Here is a 13904-nt window from a genome sequence, read left to right on the forward strand (position 1 = left end):
TGTTAAGCCCTATGGAGTTGGCTACTGGTCTAGGAAACAGAAGGATGCAGAAACCCGTTCCCCAAAAATTCTTAACACTGCTATCCATCGCTCAGTGAGTGACTAACCCCTTCACCTACTCACAGGAAAGATAGCATTTTCTTCCTCCAGGACGCAGATTCTGACCAACTTGCCGATCATCTAGCGACAGCCCGGAGACTAGCATTCCAAGCTGTAGTGAAATCACGGCAATCCAGTTGCAGTTCATACTTTCAGCCCCAGGTTAGTGATCTGGTCCTGAATTTCACTCCAGGTGGATCCCTACAGGACAGATGGGAGGGGCCCCACAGGGTTAACAAGCAATTAGGCCCAGAGGAGTGGCAAATAAGAGCCGCAACCTCCCTTTGGTTTACTGAAAGCCCATCTAAGTCGTCTGAAACAATACCTTCCGTCAGGAGAAATGGACTATGCTGATCAAGGAGATGGTCTCGAACGCCCCTCAGATGGAGAACAACTGGACAGTGAAGCCCCCCCGATGGCGAGGTAGGTCTAGATCCTGATCCTGTCCTATACCACTCATATACTTTGCATTTTGTCCCTCTGATGTCAGTCTGTGCATTTCAGGTCAATGTTTGGATGTAATTTGTTGAGTACTAGGTTAGGTTAAAGGAGTGATTTTTTTTGTCTTGTTTGGATGAGTTCCCTCAGGCTCGTTATGTATGACTTTTTCTTTATTCTTAATTTGTGTATTTCTAGCCTATTTTTGTATTCAGTTTCACTATTGGTCCTCAGTAAATTCATATTGTGTTGTCTGGTCTTTTACATTTGTACTTTTGTAACTATCCACAGTATATTTATCATTTGGTTTATGCTGTTGCACAATGAGATTATCCAGTTCATTACCCCCTCGCCTGCAATATTTATCCTTCTCTTTCACAGTTCTGGTGTAAAACTTGGGCCAGCTAGGTTCATGCATCTACCTACCAAAAAAGAGATCCGCTGTGGTCTCTTTCTGGAGGATTATCTTCCCAACCCATCGCCCTCAGCTACCGGACAGCCCGCTGCCCCTCTTGACCGTTCGTCCAGCCACTCGCTTGTTTGCGATGCACGGCGTCACTGACCGCCGTGGCGTGCTGTGAACGGTAGCTCTGTTACTTTCGCGGGGGCAGGAGTTGGTCTCTCTCAGCTCCTGACGGCGAAGGAGTAAAGGATCTGCCTGGACAAGGCCACGGATGGACCACGGATCTGTCGCTGTGTGGGTTGACAAGTTTACTGGGTGATATACATACTATGGAGAGATTATCGCATATCATTTTTTTATCTATTTAAAGAAGCCAGTGATTACCGTGTATTTATTTATTTATTTTATTTATTTATTTATTTATTAGTTTTAATCATTTCCTGACTTGCTGCCACCCTCTGCATTCCTACAGTGTAGGGGGGACATGGATTAGTCAGTACAGGGGGCTGGCTAAAAGGTTAAGAATCACTGCTTTGGAGGCTCTTGGTAATCGACCTTCCTGGTTGCAGACTATAAACATGTGAGGCAAATCAACTTCCATTGGGTGTACCATTTTTTTCTTTCGGGTTGTAAAATAATCTGTCGAAATTAATAATGTAAATCATTTGAAAGGATAACTTGTATTGATTTGCCTGGAATATCATTAATGATCTTATAAAAGTGTTATAAATTTTCACACATGATATTCTTCACTTATTGGATCTTAACGACTTGACAGTAAGTGTGCGCTTAGGGTATGCATATAGCCTTAATCCGGCCCTGAATGTTTATATGCATTGCATCTGTCAACGGTGCTGGCCTTGACTAATTTGACGCCCATGGCAAAATTTACCAAATCTTGCGTTTTTTGCTACATATTTCTGTGAAATTCAACGAATCATTTGCGTATAGATATTAGTATGTAAAAATACATATCAGTGGAAACGTTTTATTGTAGATAATGTCAAATTGACCGGCATCTCTGGCTGATGGCCGCAGACGGACGGAAAAGAAACCCGCCTCCAGGGCACGAGTCAGACAAGCTCTGGGTGTGCGCGGAATCCCAATAAACAGATAGCCTGTAACCCATCTCCAGAGTTTGTGATAACTTCACTCAGTCCTCCCGGTCGTTTTTTCTGACGAGGAGGCCTTCATTTGGACCGCGGGTGAGAGAGCCCCTTTTTGGCCACTCCGCCTAGCCGTTGGGTTTAGCTTTTATATGTTGATATTGTATATTATATATCGGGGAGCGAAGGTTCGAGAAGCTTGTGTTGAGGGGTGTCTAGTTAATTGTGGTTTTGCCAATATATTCCTCAACCTGATCTTGAATACAATACTAAGCGAATAACAAGGGTGATGCAAGGCTTCGACCATTACACGCGGAAACGTTTAGAAATTTCACCAATATACAATATGTTTAATAGTTGCATCAGTCTAAACAGTAACAACAGTTGCAGAAACACCACCCACACACAAGAAGTTTATTAGAAGATTGAACTTCTTATAAACACGGTAGTGTTTAGACACCGATTAACATATCTTGTTTTCGGTCCTTGTATTTGTGTTGTAGTTCGGCAAACAATATAATCTGTGAGGTAATTATCTACAATAAGGCATATCAAAATAACATTCATATTCAGAGGCAATATGCTTTTGCGATTAAGTGTAGAAAGTGTAATAAGCATTATTAATAACTAGAGTAATATTAATAACATAAGCATTCCTATTATGTTACATTTACGCTAATGACAGATTCTCAACAGATGACAGTTACTCAACAGTTTTGAAAATGTTTGAACCAGGTTATTTTTTACAGCATTCTTGCTAATCTGCAATTACTATAAAAATAATTCTAAGGGGAGGATGCACTAAATTACTTTTCATAAAGTAATGTATCTCCCTTCCATTCATAAATTTAAATCCTCTTCATGAGCATCTTCTAACATAGCATATCTTGAATTCAAAAATACTATCTAGACGTAGTAGATAATGTTTGCTAATCTGATGGCCACCTACCATGCGTTATAGTGGCTTGCGAACTGGTATTTCTGATGTGTGCACGCTTGTTTAACAATCTTATCTCTCTAAAATAGATGCTGGTGGTTTTCTATTTCATGTCATAATTATGTTTTGTGTGACTATTTGGCGTTGATGACTAGTTAGTGTTTTGTTTTTGATTCGTGTTGAAACCATAATTTATTAATCTGAAGATATTATTATTACACTAATTAACATGTTACCTAAATAATTAATAGACATATTTCTGCAATTTGCCATACTGTCATTTAGTACATAAAATAATTTACATGCACTCCTTTTCTTATCAATTATCAGACCATGTATGAACAGATGTGTAATAATATTTTCAGTATTGAAACCCATGATTATGAATACTGAAGTACTAGCCTTGGTTAATGAAATCTAGTGTAACTGTACCTATTATACTTTGAGAAAATTGATTTTTTTTTTGGGGGGGTGAAAACTTGATTTCCATCAACACGAAAAATGTTGTGATTTAATACTGTATAATACCAATAACTTTGTAGATTTCAAAACTGCATTACACATTATTTATTGAAAAAATAATATTCACTTCGTGTATGAGACTGAAGACGCAATTCCTACACTGCTAAAGATGATGCAATTGTACAAAGAATGTATAAATTTTGACAATAAAAGCTAATAATAAAAAATCTGTATTTATTACCATCTCTGTATTACTGTTGCTTTTCATATAATACCTTTTTCTTTTTACATTCGTCATTTTATTAAGCTCCTCATAAAAGCTTGATTCATTTTCGTTATCTTAATTTCATGTCCACTAAGTTACTATCAATGAAGCGGTTTCCTGAAGTTTGTCAGTTACCAAGGACGGGTTCTTATTTAACAATAGAGCAGATTTTCCTTCCAAAGGCTAATGTCATGTAAAATGTTTATAAAATCCACTATGTACTATAGCTTTCGTTATTTTTTGGTCTGTTTATGTGTATAAGCATATTAGTGTAATACATTCTACATCAAATTTATGGAGAAATGGAACAAAAAACACTGGTTGCTGGTATATGTTGCATTAAGTTAAAGTTATCAAATTATTCAGTTGAATAATAATTTCTAGTGTAATTCTTTACTCCATTTAACAGGATTTATCTTCATTGATTTCTTGTGACCCTTCAGATAAGCATTAGCAGTTTTTACCTGCTCAGTATATTGATATATAATGTATCTATTTAATCTAAGGTTCAAAAAAGTATTAGAGTAGTTTTTGTCAATATATAATTCAATATTTCCCTTATTAATTAGCATGAAATAATGGAAATGTGTCTGATAACCTATTTTAATTCATAAAAATTACAGCATATAATTTCAGTTCTCCAGAAAAAATGCAAACATTCTAGTTGCAATTGCATACAAGCAAAATCAAATTTTGAAAATATATAATCACAAATGATTGAGATACTGAGAGAATATATATAGAAAAAGGAATCTTAATGAGAGACTGAATTTATACATGTGAAGTATCCCATTTACTAAAAAATTACATTTGAGATCACCAATTATATTTTTTCTGATTTTCATTATTTATGAAAATCTTCACTAGCACAAATATTAGTTCATCTAAAAAAAATTTAACTTTGGCAATGAATAAAAATGTGATAGTTGACTAAAAAGGAATGCATTGTAAAAGTAAAAGGAGTCCTTACTAAATTTCTTAACTATTTTTTGTCACACAACTCTTCTACTTACAAAGGTGAATGAAATTGAAGTTCTATATTAATATTTAATATTTTTGTACAAAGATGCGTACTAGGTGAGAGACGTTGCAGTATAACACACTAGAACAGTAGATCTTGATGCCATGTCATGCTGGTTGGTTGAGCTCGTGACACAGTCCTACCAGATAGTCTTACTGCAAATGGCACTTTAAAAAAAAATACTTAAGCATACGATACAATGAGGGAACTCCATGATATATCACCAACAACTATGTTGATGGTTATATGACGAACAACAGCCATGTTGAGGTCCGGCCATGAGGTAACCAAGTAGAAGGAACTCATGAGAACCAGCAACCAAGTCTGTTTAGGATTATGGAGTCTACAGAGCCCCCAAATGGCCATCTCACATATTGGTAATGGACAATACAGTATTTTCAAAAAAATTTCACATTAAATAATTGTGTAAAAAAGACATAAAAACAGTGAAGCATCCATTTCAGAGCCAGAGATTTAGAGTACGGACTAGGGGCAATACAAGAACCTCCCACGTCACCCTTGAGCCAGCCAGCAGCACTGCTGGGGTCCGTCAGTTCTCTCTCGACCTTACGCTACAATGTCTCCAGAACAAAATGCGAGAGAGGCGGTGAGGAGAGATGCAAGGCTGGCCTGCAATGAACACTTCACCAATCGGCTCACTGGTCAGACGGATGCCACCCACCACGGTTCTGGGTTAAAAAGTTTTCACACTTTCCTTTCAGTTTCAGCATTAGTCTCTTTGAAACCTCTTTTCACTCATTTGGTCAAGTTTTTCACCTAAAACACTAGTTGTCTTTGTCACAATGTTACACCACAACACAAACACTGACTCACTCCTTCGCCACGATTCCCGGCTGGGTACCTGAGTGGGGTGGCTGTGGGGGCAACATGCCTGTCTGACCTGGTCTATCACAATGGCTCTTGGCCACACTAACACACACTGACATAAACGTACATCTAAGAGTCCCGCATATGCACTTGACTGCGTCTACCTGCAGTACGGTTGCACAGGCCAGTGGTTACGGCCGTCTAAATGAAATTGCCTACACTGGTTCAAAACCTGCTAATATTCCATAAGGAAACAAATTGGAGCATAAAATTATGCTGATAAACTAAACATGCCTCATGGCACAGGTTATTTCTTATAAAACATCTTCAAAACAGGATGTTTTGATTATCAAACAACTGATGCTGTAGACGCTTTATCCCACTTCGTCCGCCGTCGCTCTAACTTGCTACAGAGCGACTCCCTCGGCGCAGGCTTTCAGAGGTGCGGAGGAGGGGGGGGCCTGGTGGCTAGCTGTGGAGGGGCTGCAGGTATTGGGCCAGCTGCCTCCGACTATCACCTGCGGTCGTGGTACAAAAGGTACTGCGTGATAGAGAGTGGAAGATTGAGCTCCTCGATTCGCGAGAGGCGCTGTTTTCCAACCGCCTGCCGTATCACACGCCGACACAAGTCCATCAGTGGCAGGGGTTCCGCTGAAAAATAATAGCTATTGTTAGAACATACCTTTGTAAAACACACAAACATTATTCTCTCAGCATTTAATCGTCAAGATGAGATTAATTAAAAAAAACTAGTTTCAAGAGGTACAGCTTGCAGATTATACAAATATCCAAATTTTCACTGATTCAACAATCCAAAATACAACAGATCAGCAAACCAATCCAAGTGACTTTATCATCAGATCAAAAGATAACATTTCCACACGTAAAGGGTAGAGGACAAGAGCAACTTACGATCTAGGCCGCCTATGTATCTAATCGTGATCTCGCAGTGACCCCACACTGCCGAGACAATAGGATACAGCTTCTTGCCTTTCAACCCTCGGAACGCTACCCCCAAGTACTGGCCTTCCACAACAAATGCCAAAGTGCCTTCGTCCATGTCAAGAACAACTGTCAGGAAGAAAGAATCAATTTAAAAACATGTCAAAGAATGATTTTGCATCTAAACTTGGGAGAGTTATTTAACATTTTGAGAGAGAAAACAATATATATATCATTCCATATTTTTCAAGAATTAAGTTGATAAAAATATCATTCATTTATCTAAATATATATATATATATTAATAAAATATGTTAAAGAAATACACGTGCTTACCATAAAATTTATCTGGTACGACAAAAGTCTCGTCATTGTTTAATAGAGAAGGATATGTAATGCCTGAGTTGCCCTGCTTAGCATTGTGGTACAACTTATTTCGTCCTAAATCCCAGCCCCATGACTGGTCGTTGCTGCCCACCAAACTCTGTTGGTAAAAAGGAATAGTGTTAAAACTCATGTCGGTAATAAGGAATTTTGTTAACAAAGCTCATGTTAGTACAAAGGAGTTTTGTAACCAAATCTTACAAAAAAAAATCAATACCTTTATCAAAGCTCACACTCTCTCTCCCTCTCTATCTACTGTGAACCATAGCCACAAAAATCAGGTATTTGAAAAGCAAATCTAAAATATAGACCTGATTTTACTAAAACCCTTCCCAAGCAGTGGGTCTTCACCAAAAATCAGAGTTTGCCAACATACCTGGTAGCCTTGAGAATGTAAAGGAGCTTCTGCTGTTGCTACTCCGACTACTGCGTGAGTCCCACGTTGCCGGGTGGACCAGTTGATCTCCCACACATGAAGGCCCCTCGTGTATCCTACCCGCCCTCGAATGCAGTCTGTACTCTGGGCTACTGGATGCCGGTGGAACGTCATCTTGTCGTCCTCCTGGAAGGTAGAGCGGCTATTAAAAACCTCGTTCTTTTTTCATTTCCACGCGAGAAATAACATGATAGATATCAATCATGTTGGGCAAAATCACATATACACAACAAAATATCATTCTCATACTACATGAAAGCAACACACACACAAGTATATCTATGTATATGTATATCGATGTATGTATGTATATATATATATATATATATATATATATATATATATATATATATATATATATATATATATATATACATACACACACACACACACACACTACCCTCAACGCAAGAAAGCAGAGGGAAACCCCAACCGGAGAAGTAGCACCAACCTTGACGAAGATGTTGAGCGACCTATCATCGGCATTCCACGCGTGCTTGAGAGACGTGTCTCGAGGGACGGGAGGCATGTCGAGGAGGAGGTCCAGCCGTTTGGGCCTGGTGTAGTCGGGGGACATGGCTAGCTCCCGGGTCAGGCGAGGTTGTAGAGACCCGCCCTCTCCCCGACCCACTGACTTCATACCACCTGAGGAACAAGGAAACTGCACGTTAGTTTAGTCATGATAAAGATGATGGGAAGATGCGATTACATTATCTGCTTTTAGGCATTTTTGTGTGTGTGCAATTCCTCTTGAAAGATATGTATCATAATGCTACCCGTCACGCGAGGTGAGGCAATGCAACGAAACCTGTCCTTGCATCTGTTATTCGCAACCATTTTTGCGAGACACCATAAATCATCTGGCCATTTCACCCGACCTTCAAAAACGGCGAACAATGGCTTTGAATCACATGGAATCAGCTCTCTGTATTTACATTCACGATTCAAGGTTTTAAGGGCGAGACTCGAATAGGGAAAATATGTAGATAATGATCCCTAGGCTCCGTTAACGTGAGATTTCCTGAGAACCTGGCTACCCTAATAAGGAAATGTCAAAAACATGTGCAAGCATATTAGCCACGACAGAGAGTTTCTGACGCATTCGTCATTTCTCAGAATATGGCTCACAATCTACACTACGCAGAATGAGATGTCCAGAAGTACAGGAATGGCGAGTTGGGGTGGAGGTGGAGGGAGAGGACGAGGGACGGGAGGGAGGAGGGGTGGGAGTGGGGGTGGGGGGGGCATGTAACAGTCAAGGCCAGGGTCGCGATGTGCTTCTAGCCTCACCACGATGAACCAGCCCCAACATGACGCACGTAAACATCACTCACACGCTGAACCCATCCACGGGAACGTTCCACTCAACATTCCACTCCCAAAAAGTGTGGTTGCAATCTCGCCTTGATAACAAAGAGCCAGCGCACATCGGGTTCGGCCGCGATACAAAGGGAAATGCTCCGTGCGCGCTCGAAGGAAGATGATAGGGTTACCCAGCGGACGGCCTAGAGCGGCAGGCAGGCAGGTAGAACGGGTCCCGGATACGGCAGACGTCATTCAGAACAAAATAGACAGTACTCAGCCACACCGTTCACAATGGACAACGTGAACACTCGCATCGATAAAAGCTACAGCCACCACCATACAGGCCAGAGGAGAGAGAGAGAGAGAGAGAGCACATGGACGCCTCGGTGGAAAACGAAAGGCTCGGCCAAAGCGAAAACAGTCCAGCTCTCCGGGTGAAAAGAACCTGCCGCCACTACCGAGCGCATCGCTTCTTTGTCTCGCCGATTCCCACACTCTTAATTACGGGGGAAGCATCTCCGACGCTCTCATTAACATCGCCGAACCAACGTGATTTGTCGCAGCTCCCTTATCCCTATCCCCTCCCTCCCTCCCTCTCTCCCTCCTCCTCCTGCAGGAAGATCTGTAAGTGGTGTAAGTTACATTGCAAGTGATACAGGAGGAGCATGTGTGTGTGTGACGACGGATATCCCCTTTCCTACACCCGCCGGAAACCTTACGTGAGGAACACCCGCCCCACCCAGGCTGCCGCTCGCCGGAAACCCACGCCGGAAACCTAAACTACCATTACACGCCCAAAGGTATTTCTCCCGCCAACATCCAGCCAAGACCTACCATTCTCCGACATCACGAGACTTATCAACCCTATCATAGAAAAAAGGAAGCTGATCTCTAACTATAACGACAAACATCCACTGGTGTTTGTCCGACCCAAAAGGTTGCATACTCAGCCGAGTGTGGAAGCGAACGATGACGTCAGTCCAATCAGCTGACTGTGGCCCAGCTGGGTGATGGGGGAGGAGGGCTGGGAGGCCGGGGAGGGGAGGGGAGGGGAGCGGCCTGACCATAGGAGCGAGAGGGCACGACACACTCTTCCTCCATTCTCTGGCTTCCTTGTCGCCCTCTAACGACCCTCATTAATCGAACTTCCAATCGATATGCTAAAATTGGGATCCCGCGTGTGAAAAACAAACCCACGAGGCTACAAATCCGCCCAGCTGCCCCCAGAATCAACATCCATCCGCTATCGCCCCATCTGCTCCCCGTTGACACAACACTCCAGAGATAGCAGGCCGTGTCAAGGACCTGTACTAACGAAGGCGATGGCGCCTTTGCCACCACGAAATTTAGCCGCTAAATCTATCCCCAAAAAAATAACCTTGAACGCGACAGAAAAAAAAAGCTGAAGGCCATGTGAACAGCGCAGGTAATGACACCCTAACCAGCAACAGCAAGTTACCCAGAAAGCTAATCCCTCTCTGCTCCGAACAGAATAAATCATAGATCGAAATACGTGCAGGAAACACCCGAACTGACTACACTGAAAGCAAGGTAGGTTCGTAGACGGGCGGCTGGGGTGCGGGCGGAGAAGTGGTCACGATCACAACCCCCTGACCCACCACGTTACTACACCAACTGCACCTACACCCGCGCTACATCCCATTCTACACCAGCAAACCTCACGCTACAATCAATAACCAGAGAGCCCCCTGTGGAAACTACGCTCAGCCGACGAGGAATGCATGTCGGGGACTACACATCACGCGCCGACCGACTGAGAAGCAGTAGCGCAGAGTAATTACAAAGAAGTTGAACTTGACGTTTCGCAAAGGGGAGGGAGGGAGGGAGGGGGGGTAGGAGTGCTAGATTTACCACTGATTGGGGGAGCGCATATCAGCCGTGGTGAGAACTCCGCTCGAGCCCATCGTCCAGGAACACACAAACGAATGAATGAACACGCCGATGACAGAAGCAAAGCAGGCAGGCAGCAGGTGTGTGAGGGCAGCAGGAGCGTGGTAACAAAGGCTGACCTTCAAAGTGAGGACTGCGCTGCCTGCCTGCCTCCATCCCTCCCTCCCTCCCTCACCCCTCCCCCACTACCGGTGGCGTGTGTCGGTACAACACTGCACATGTACACGCACCCACTGCCTCGCCTCGGCGTCCGTACACCGCAGCGAAGGCCTGGCCTCTTACCGTAATAGATGTGGTAGGCATGATGGTCGTAGTGGGGCTGGGGCGCCACGAGGTCACCGCCCGCCATCATGTCCTCGCCGTACTCCTCTTCGTCGGTGGAGGAGTCGTCGGACTCGTCGTCCGGGAGCGACGCGAACGAGACCAAGGACGAGGTCCTGGAGGGCCACGTAGGGGCGCTCGTGTCCTCGAGCTCCGCGTTGGTGTTGAGTGACGAAATGGAGGGCCACCTGGCGGTGCCTACGCTCTCGGGCGTCGCGGGAGCCGAGGCGCTGACTGCAGGAGGCACAGCTGGCCGCGACGAGGCCTGCGTGCCCGCCTGGGGCAGGGGCAGCCGCGCGAGGGCCGCTAGGAGAGCAGCATCAGCGGGACTCAGCACAGGAGGAACATTCGGGCTCTGGCGCTGGGAGTTGGGGTGAGCGGAAAGCAGGGCGGCCAGGTGGTGCAGGCGCGCGGGCAGGTCGGGGTGCGCCGCCGACAGGTCGCCGAGGGCCGCCAGGGGCCTGACGAGGGCGGGGTGATGCTCGTTGGGCGTCGGGAAGAAGCCCTCCCGAGAGAGGGAGCGAGCGATCCTCTGATGTGACCACACGTGGCGCGCCAGAGCCCCGCCGCCCCCGATGGGCTCCGTTCCGCTGTGTCGCCTGCGCCCGTGCTGAGCTCCGCCTCCCTCAGCACTGCTGGAGCTGTACTCGTCCCCCTGCGGCCGAGCCTCGCTCTTGTCTGCTGCTGAGCCGTCCTCGAGCTCCCCCGCACTGCTCTCGGCCCTTTGGTCTTGGTGGTAGAGCTTCGTGTAAATATCCGGGTGGGAATTATTCGTGCACGAGTGGTTGTTGAGGAGCGCGCTGGCGGCGGCGGACGGGTGTGCGGCAGCGGTGCGCTCGCCACGGCGCTGCCTGCTGAACTGAGCCACTCGGCCGCTGGGACTCGCACGCCCGCACCCGCTGCTGCTGCCGCCGCCGCAGCCGCAACCACTACCTCCACTACACTCGCTAACACTGCACCCTTCCCGCCCACACTCCGCCGTGGAGTTGGCCATCATCTCCTCTGTGACACAGCACGGTCAAAGGTCACGACAAAACGACCGATGTCAAAAGCACAGTTTAGAAAAAAACAAAAAAACAAACACTCTTTCAAATGAAACGTTCTCTTCACACTCAAAAGTTCCAAGACGAGGCTTGTCTCCCCACACCAAAACAAAAACACTTGTCACAACAATAACAGTACAGCGATCGTGGCTCGTAAAACTGAACGCGGTAAGCGAGAGATCGAGCGAGCGAACGAACGAATGAAGGGGCCAGCAAGCACACGACCACACTGCGGCTCGGCACACCAGAACTGAGTGGGATGCCCAGGTGGCACGTGGCTATATTGCCCCCGAGGCGACGCGGGAGCCACCATGCCAACATCCGCGCCGGGGGGGAGCGGGGAGCAGGAGGGGAAGGGGGGAGAGGGAGGGAAACAGGGAGAGGAGGGGGGAGGGGAGGGGAGGGAAACAGGGAGAGGAGAAAGGGGGTGAGGGGGAGGAGTAAAGGTACTAGAAAAGGCTGACTCACACGGAGGAGGAGAATGAGGGGGGGGGGGGGGGGAGAAAAGGGGAGAGAGAGAGGGAGAAAGAGAGAATACCTATGACGTCACCACACAACACGCGAGTAAGGCAAAATCCGATGGACATTGAAAGAACTCAACATTGGCACAGAGCCCAAGTTTTTGTACCTGTCGGAATTATTAGTTATGCAACCGTGGCGAGAGAGAGAGAGAGAGAGACTCAGCCGACAGGTAAATCATTCACTGCAACATTTGCAACACAAAACACCCGTCTGTGTAATCAGTACCAGTTCACTCATTAGCATGAGCGTAATAAGCATTTTACGAATGTCGCAGACCAATTGGCGTTCACCCAGTTTTGTGAAATTCTTAACAAAATAAAATTGCCACGCGTATGATTTATAATCTGCATTAGTTATCGTAATAAAGCCAAATAAGAAGGGCTACATTATAGATTGATGGAACTTGCGAAAATGGACAATAACATTAATAGTAATAATATAGAAAACTACTACTAATAATGGTGATGATTATAATAATGATGATAATTACTACTAATAACTAATATTACTAACAGCAACAACAATAATACTCAATTATAATATAATTCATAATAAAAAAATAATAATGATAGTAATAAAAATAATGATAATAATAAAAATATTGATAATAAAAATAATGATAATAATAATAATGATGATAATAAAAATAATGATAATAAAAACAATGATAATAATAAAAATAATGATAATAATAAAAATAATGATAATAATAAAAATAATGATAATAAAAATAATGATAATATTAACTGATAACAATTAATAATAACATAATAGGAACAATATGCTAACCAAAATGTGTTGTTTACGGCAAAGTTTTAAAAAATCAATACAAGATATGGAGGACATACAGACGTGTCTAATAATCCCTACAGACAAATATAAACACAAGGATATAGATCATTAATATCCCTCAAACTGGAACTAGCGCATCGAATCCACGTGGTCGCCGCCATGACGAGAGCGGAGCCGAAGGAAACGTTTCTTAGATAAAGGAGTGAGTTGGAAGTGTGACGTCATGACTTGCCTTGCTGGTATGACGGCATGGGAAGTCCTTCCTCGCTCAGCCCCCCTCCCTCCCCCCCTTTCGCTTTCTCCATGATCCTGTCTGTCTCTGGCCTTGTTGTTGCTTCGGATTTTCTGAATCGGAAGGAAAATTCGAATAGGCCTAGAAGTTTTAGTTCGTAAGAGAGAAAAAGAAATCCAGATTTTTTTTATTCTTCTAGACCTACTACTTCTATATAAAAAAAAAATGGAAAAAATAGACCTAGTCTTCTCTGTTCATAATAGAGAACAATTAAACTCGTTGTCTTCATAAGTTTTCGAGACAAAATAGACATCGGAACTTTCCAAAAGCCGTTAAACATGTGACCAACGCAAGGCGCAACGTCAAACCGGATGAACTCATTGCACAAACATACAAACGAGAGAAAAAAATAAAATAAAAGAATAAAATAAAATAAACAAAAAGAGAAAGAATGTAT

The 13904-nt window shown here is 44.1% G+C and overlaps 1 protein-coding gene across 8 annotated transcripts in view; it reads right to left on the reverse strand.

The window, feature by feature from the left end:
• Positions 1-4743: 4743 nt before the first annotated feature.
• Positions 4744-13904, reverse strand: part of LOC122246580 (protein gustavus) — a 141599-nt gene continuing 132438 nt past the window's right edge. For 7 of the 8 annotated variants that reach the window (XM_043005226.2, XM_086546149.1, XM_086546148.1 and 4 more), the window contains 5 exons: positions 7773-7966; positions 7262-7447; positions 6838-6985; positions 6472-6630; positions 4744-6210 (listed from right to left, as the gene is read on the reverse strand). In XM_043005226.2, coding sequence (XP_042861160.2) covers positions 6074-6210; positions 6472-6630; positions 6838-6985; positions 7262-7447; positions 7773-7966 — 824 coding nt within the window. In that variant the 3' untranslated portion in view covers positions 4744-6073. Of the gene's footprint in view, positions 6211-6471; positions 6631-6837; positions 6986-7261; positions 7448-7772; positions 7967-10819; positions 12186-13904 lie in introns of those variants that run through there. The other variant, XM_086546144.1, reaches the window with a different exon arrangement.

The sequence above is a fragment of the Penaeus japonicus genome, unplaced genomic scaffold (assembly GCF_977035675.1).
Source record: "Penaeus japonicus unplaced genomic scaffold, GWHDUDI00000001_assembly GWHDUDI00000017, whole genome shotgun sequence".
NCBI lineage: Eukaryota > Metazoa > Arthropoda > Malacostraca > Decapoda > Penaeidae > Penaeus > Penaeus japonicus.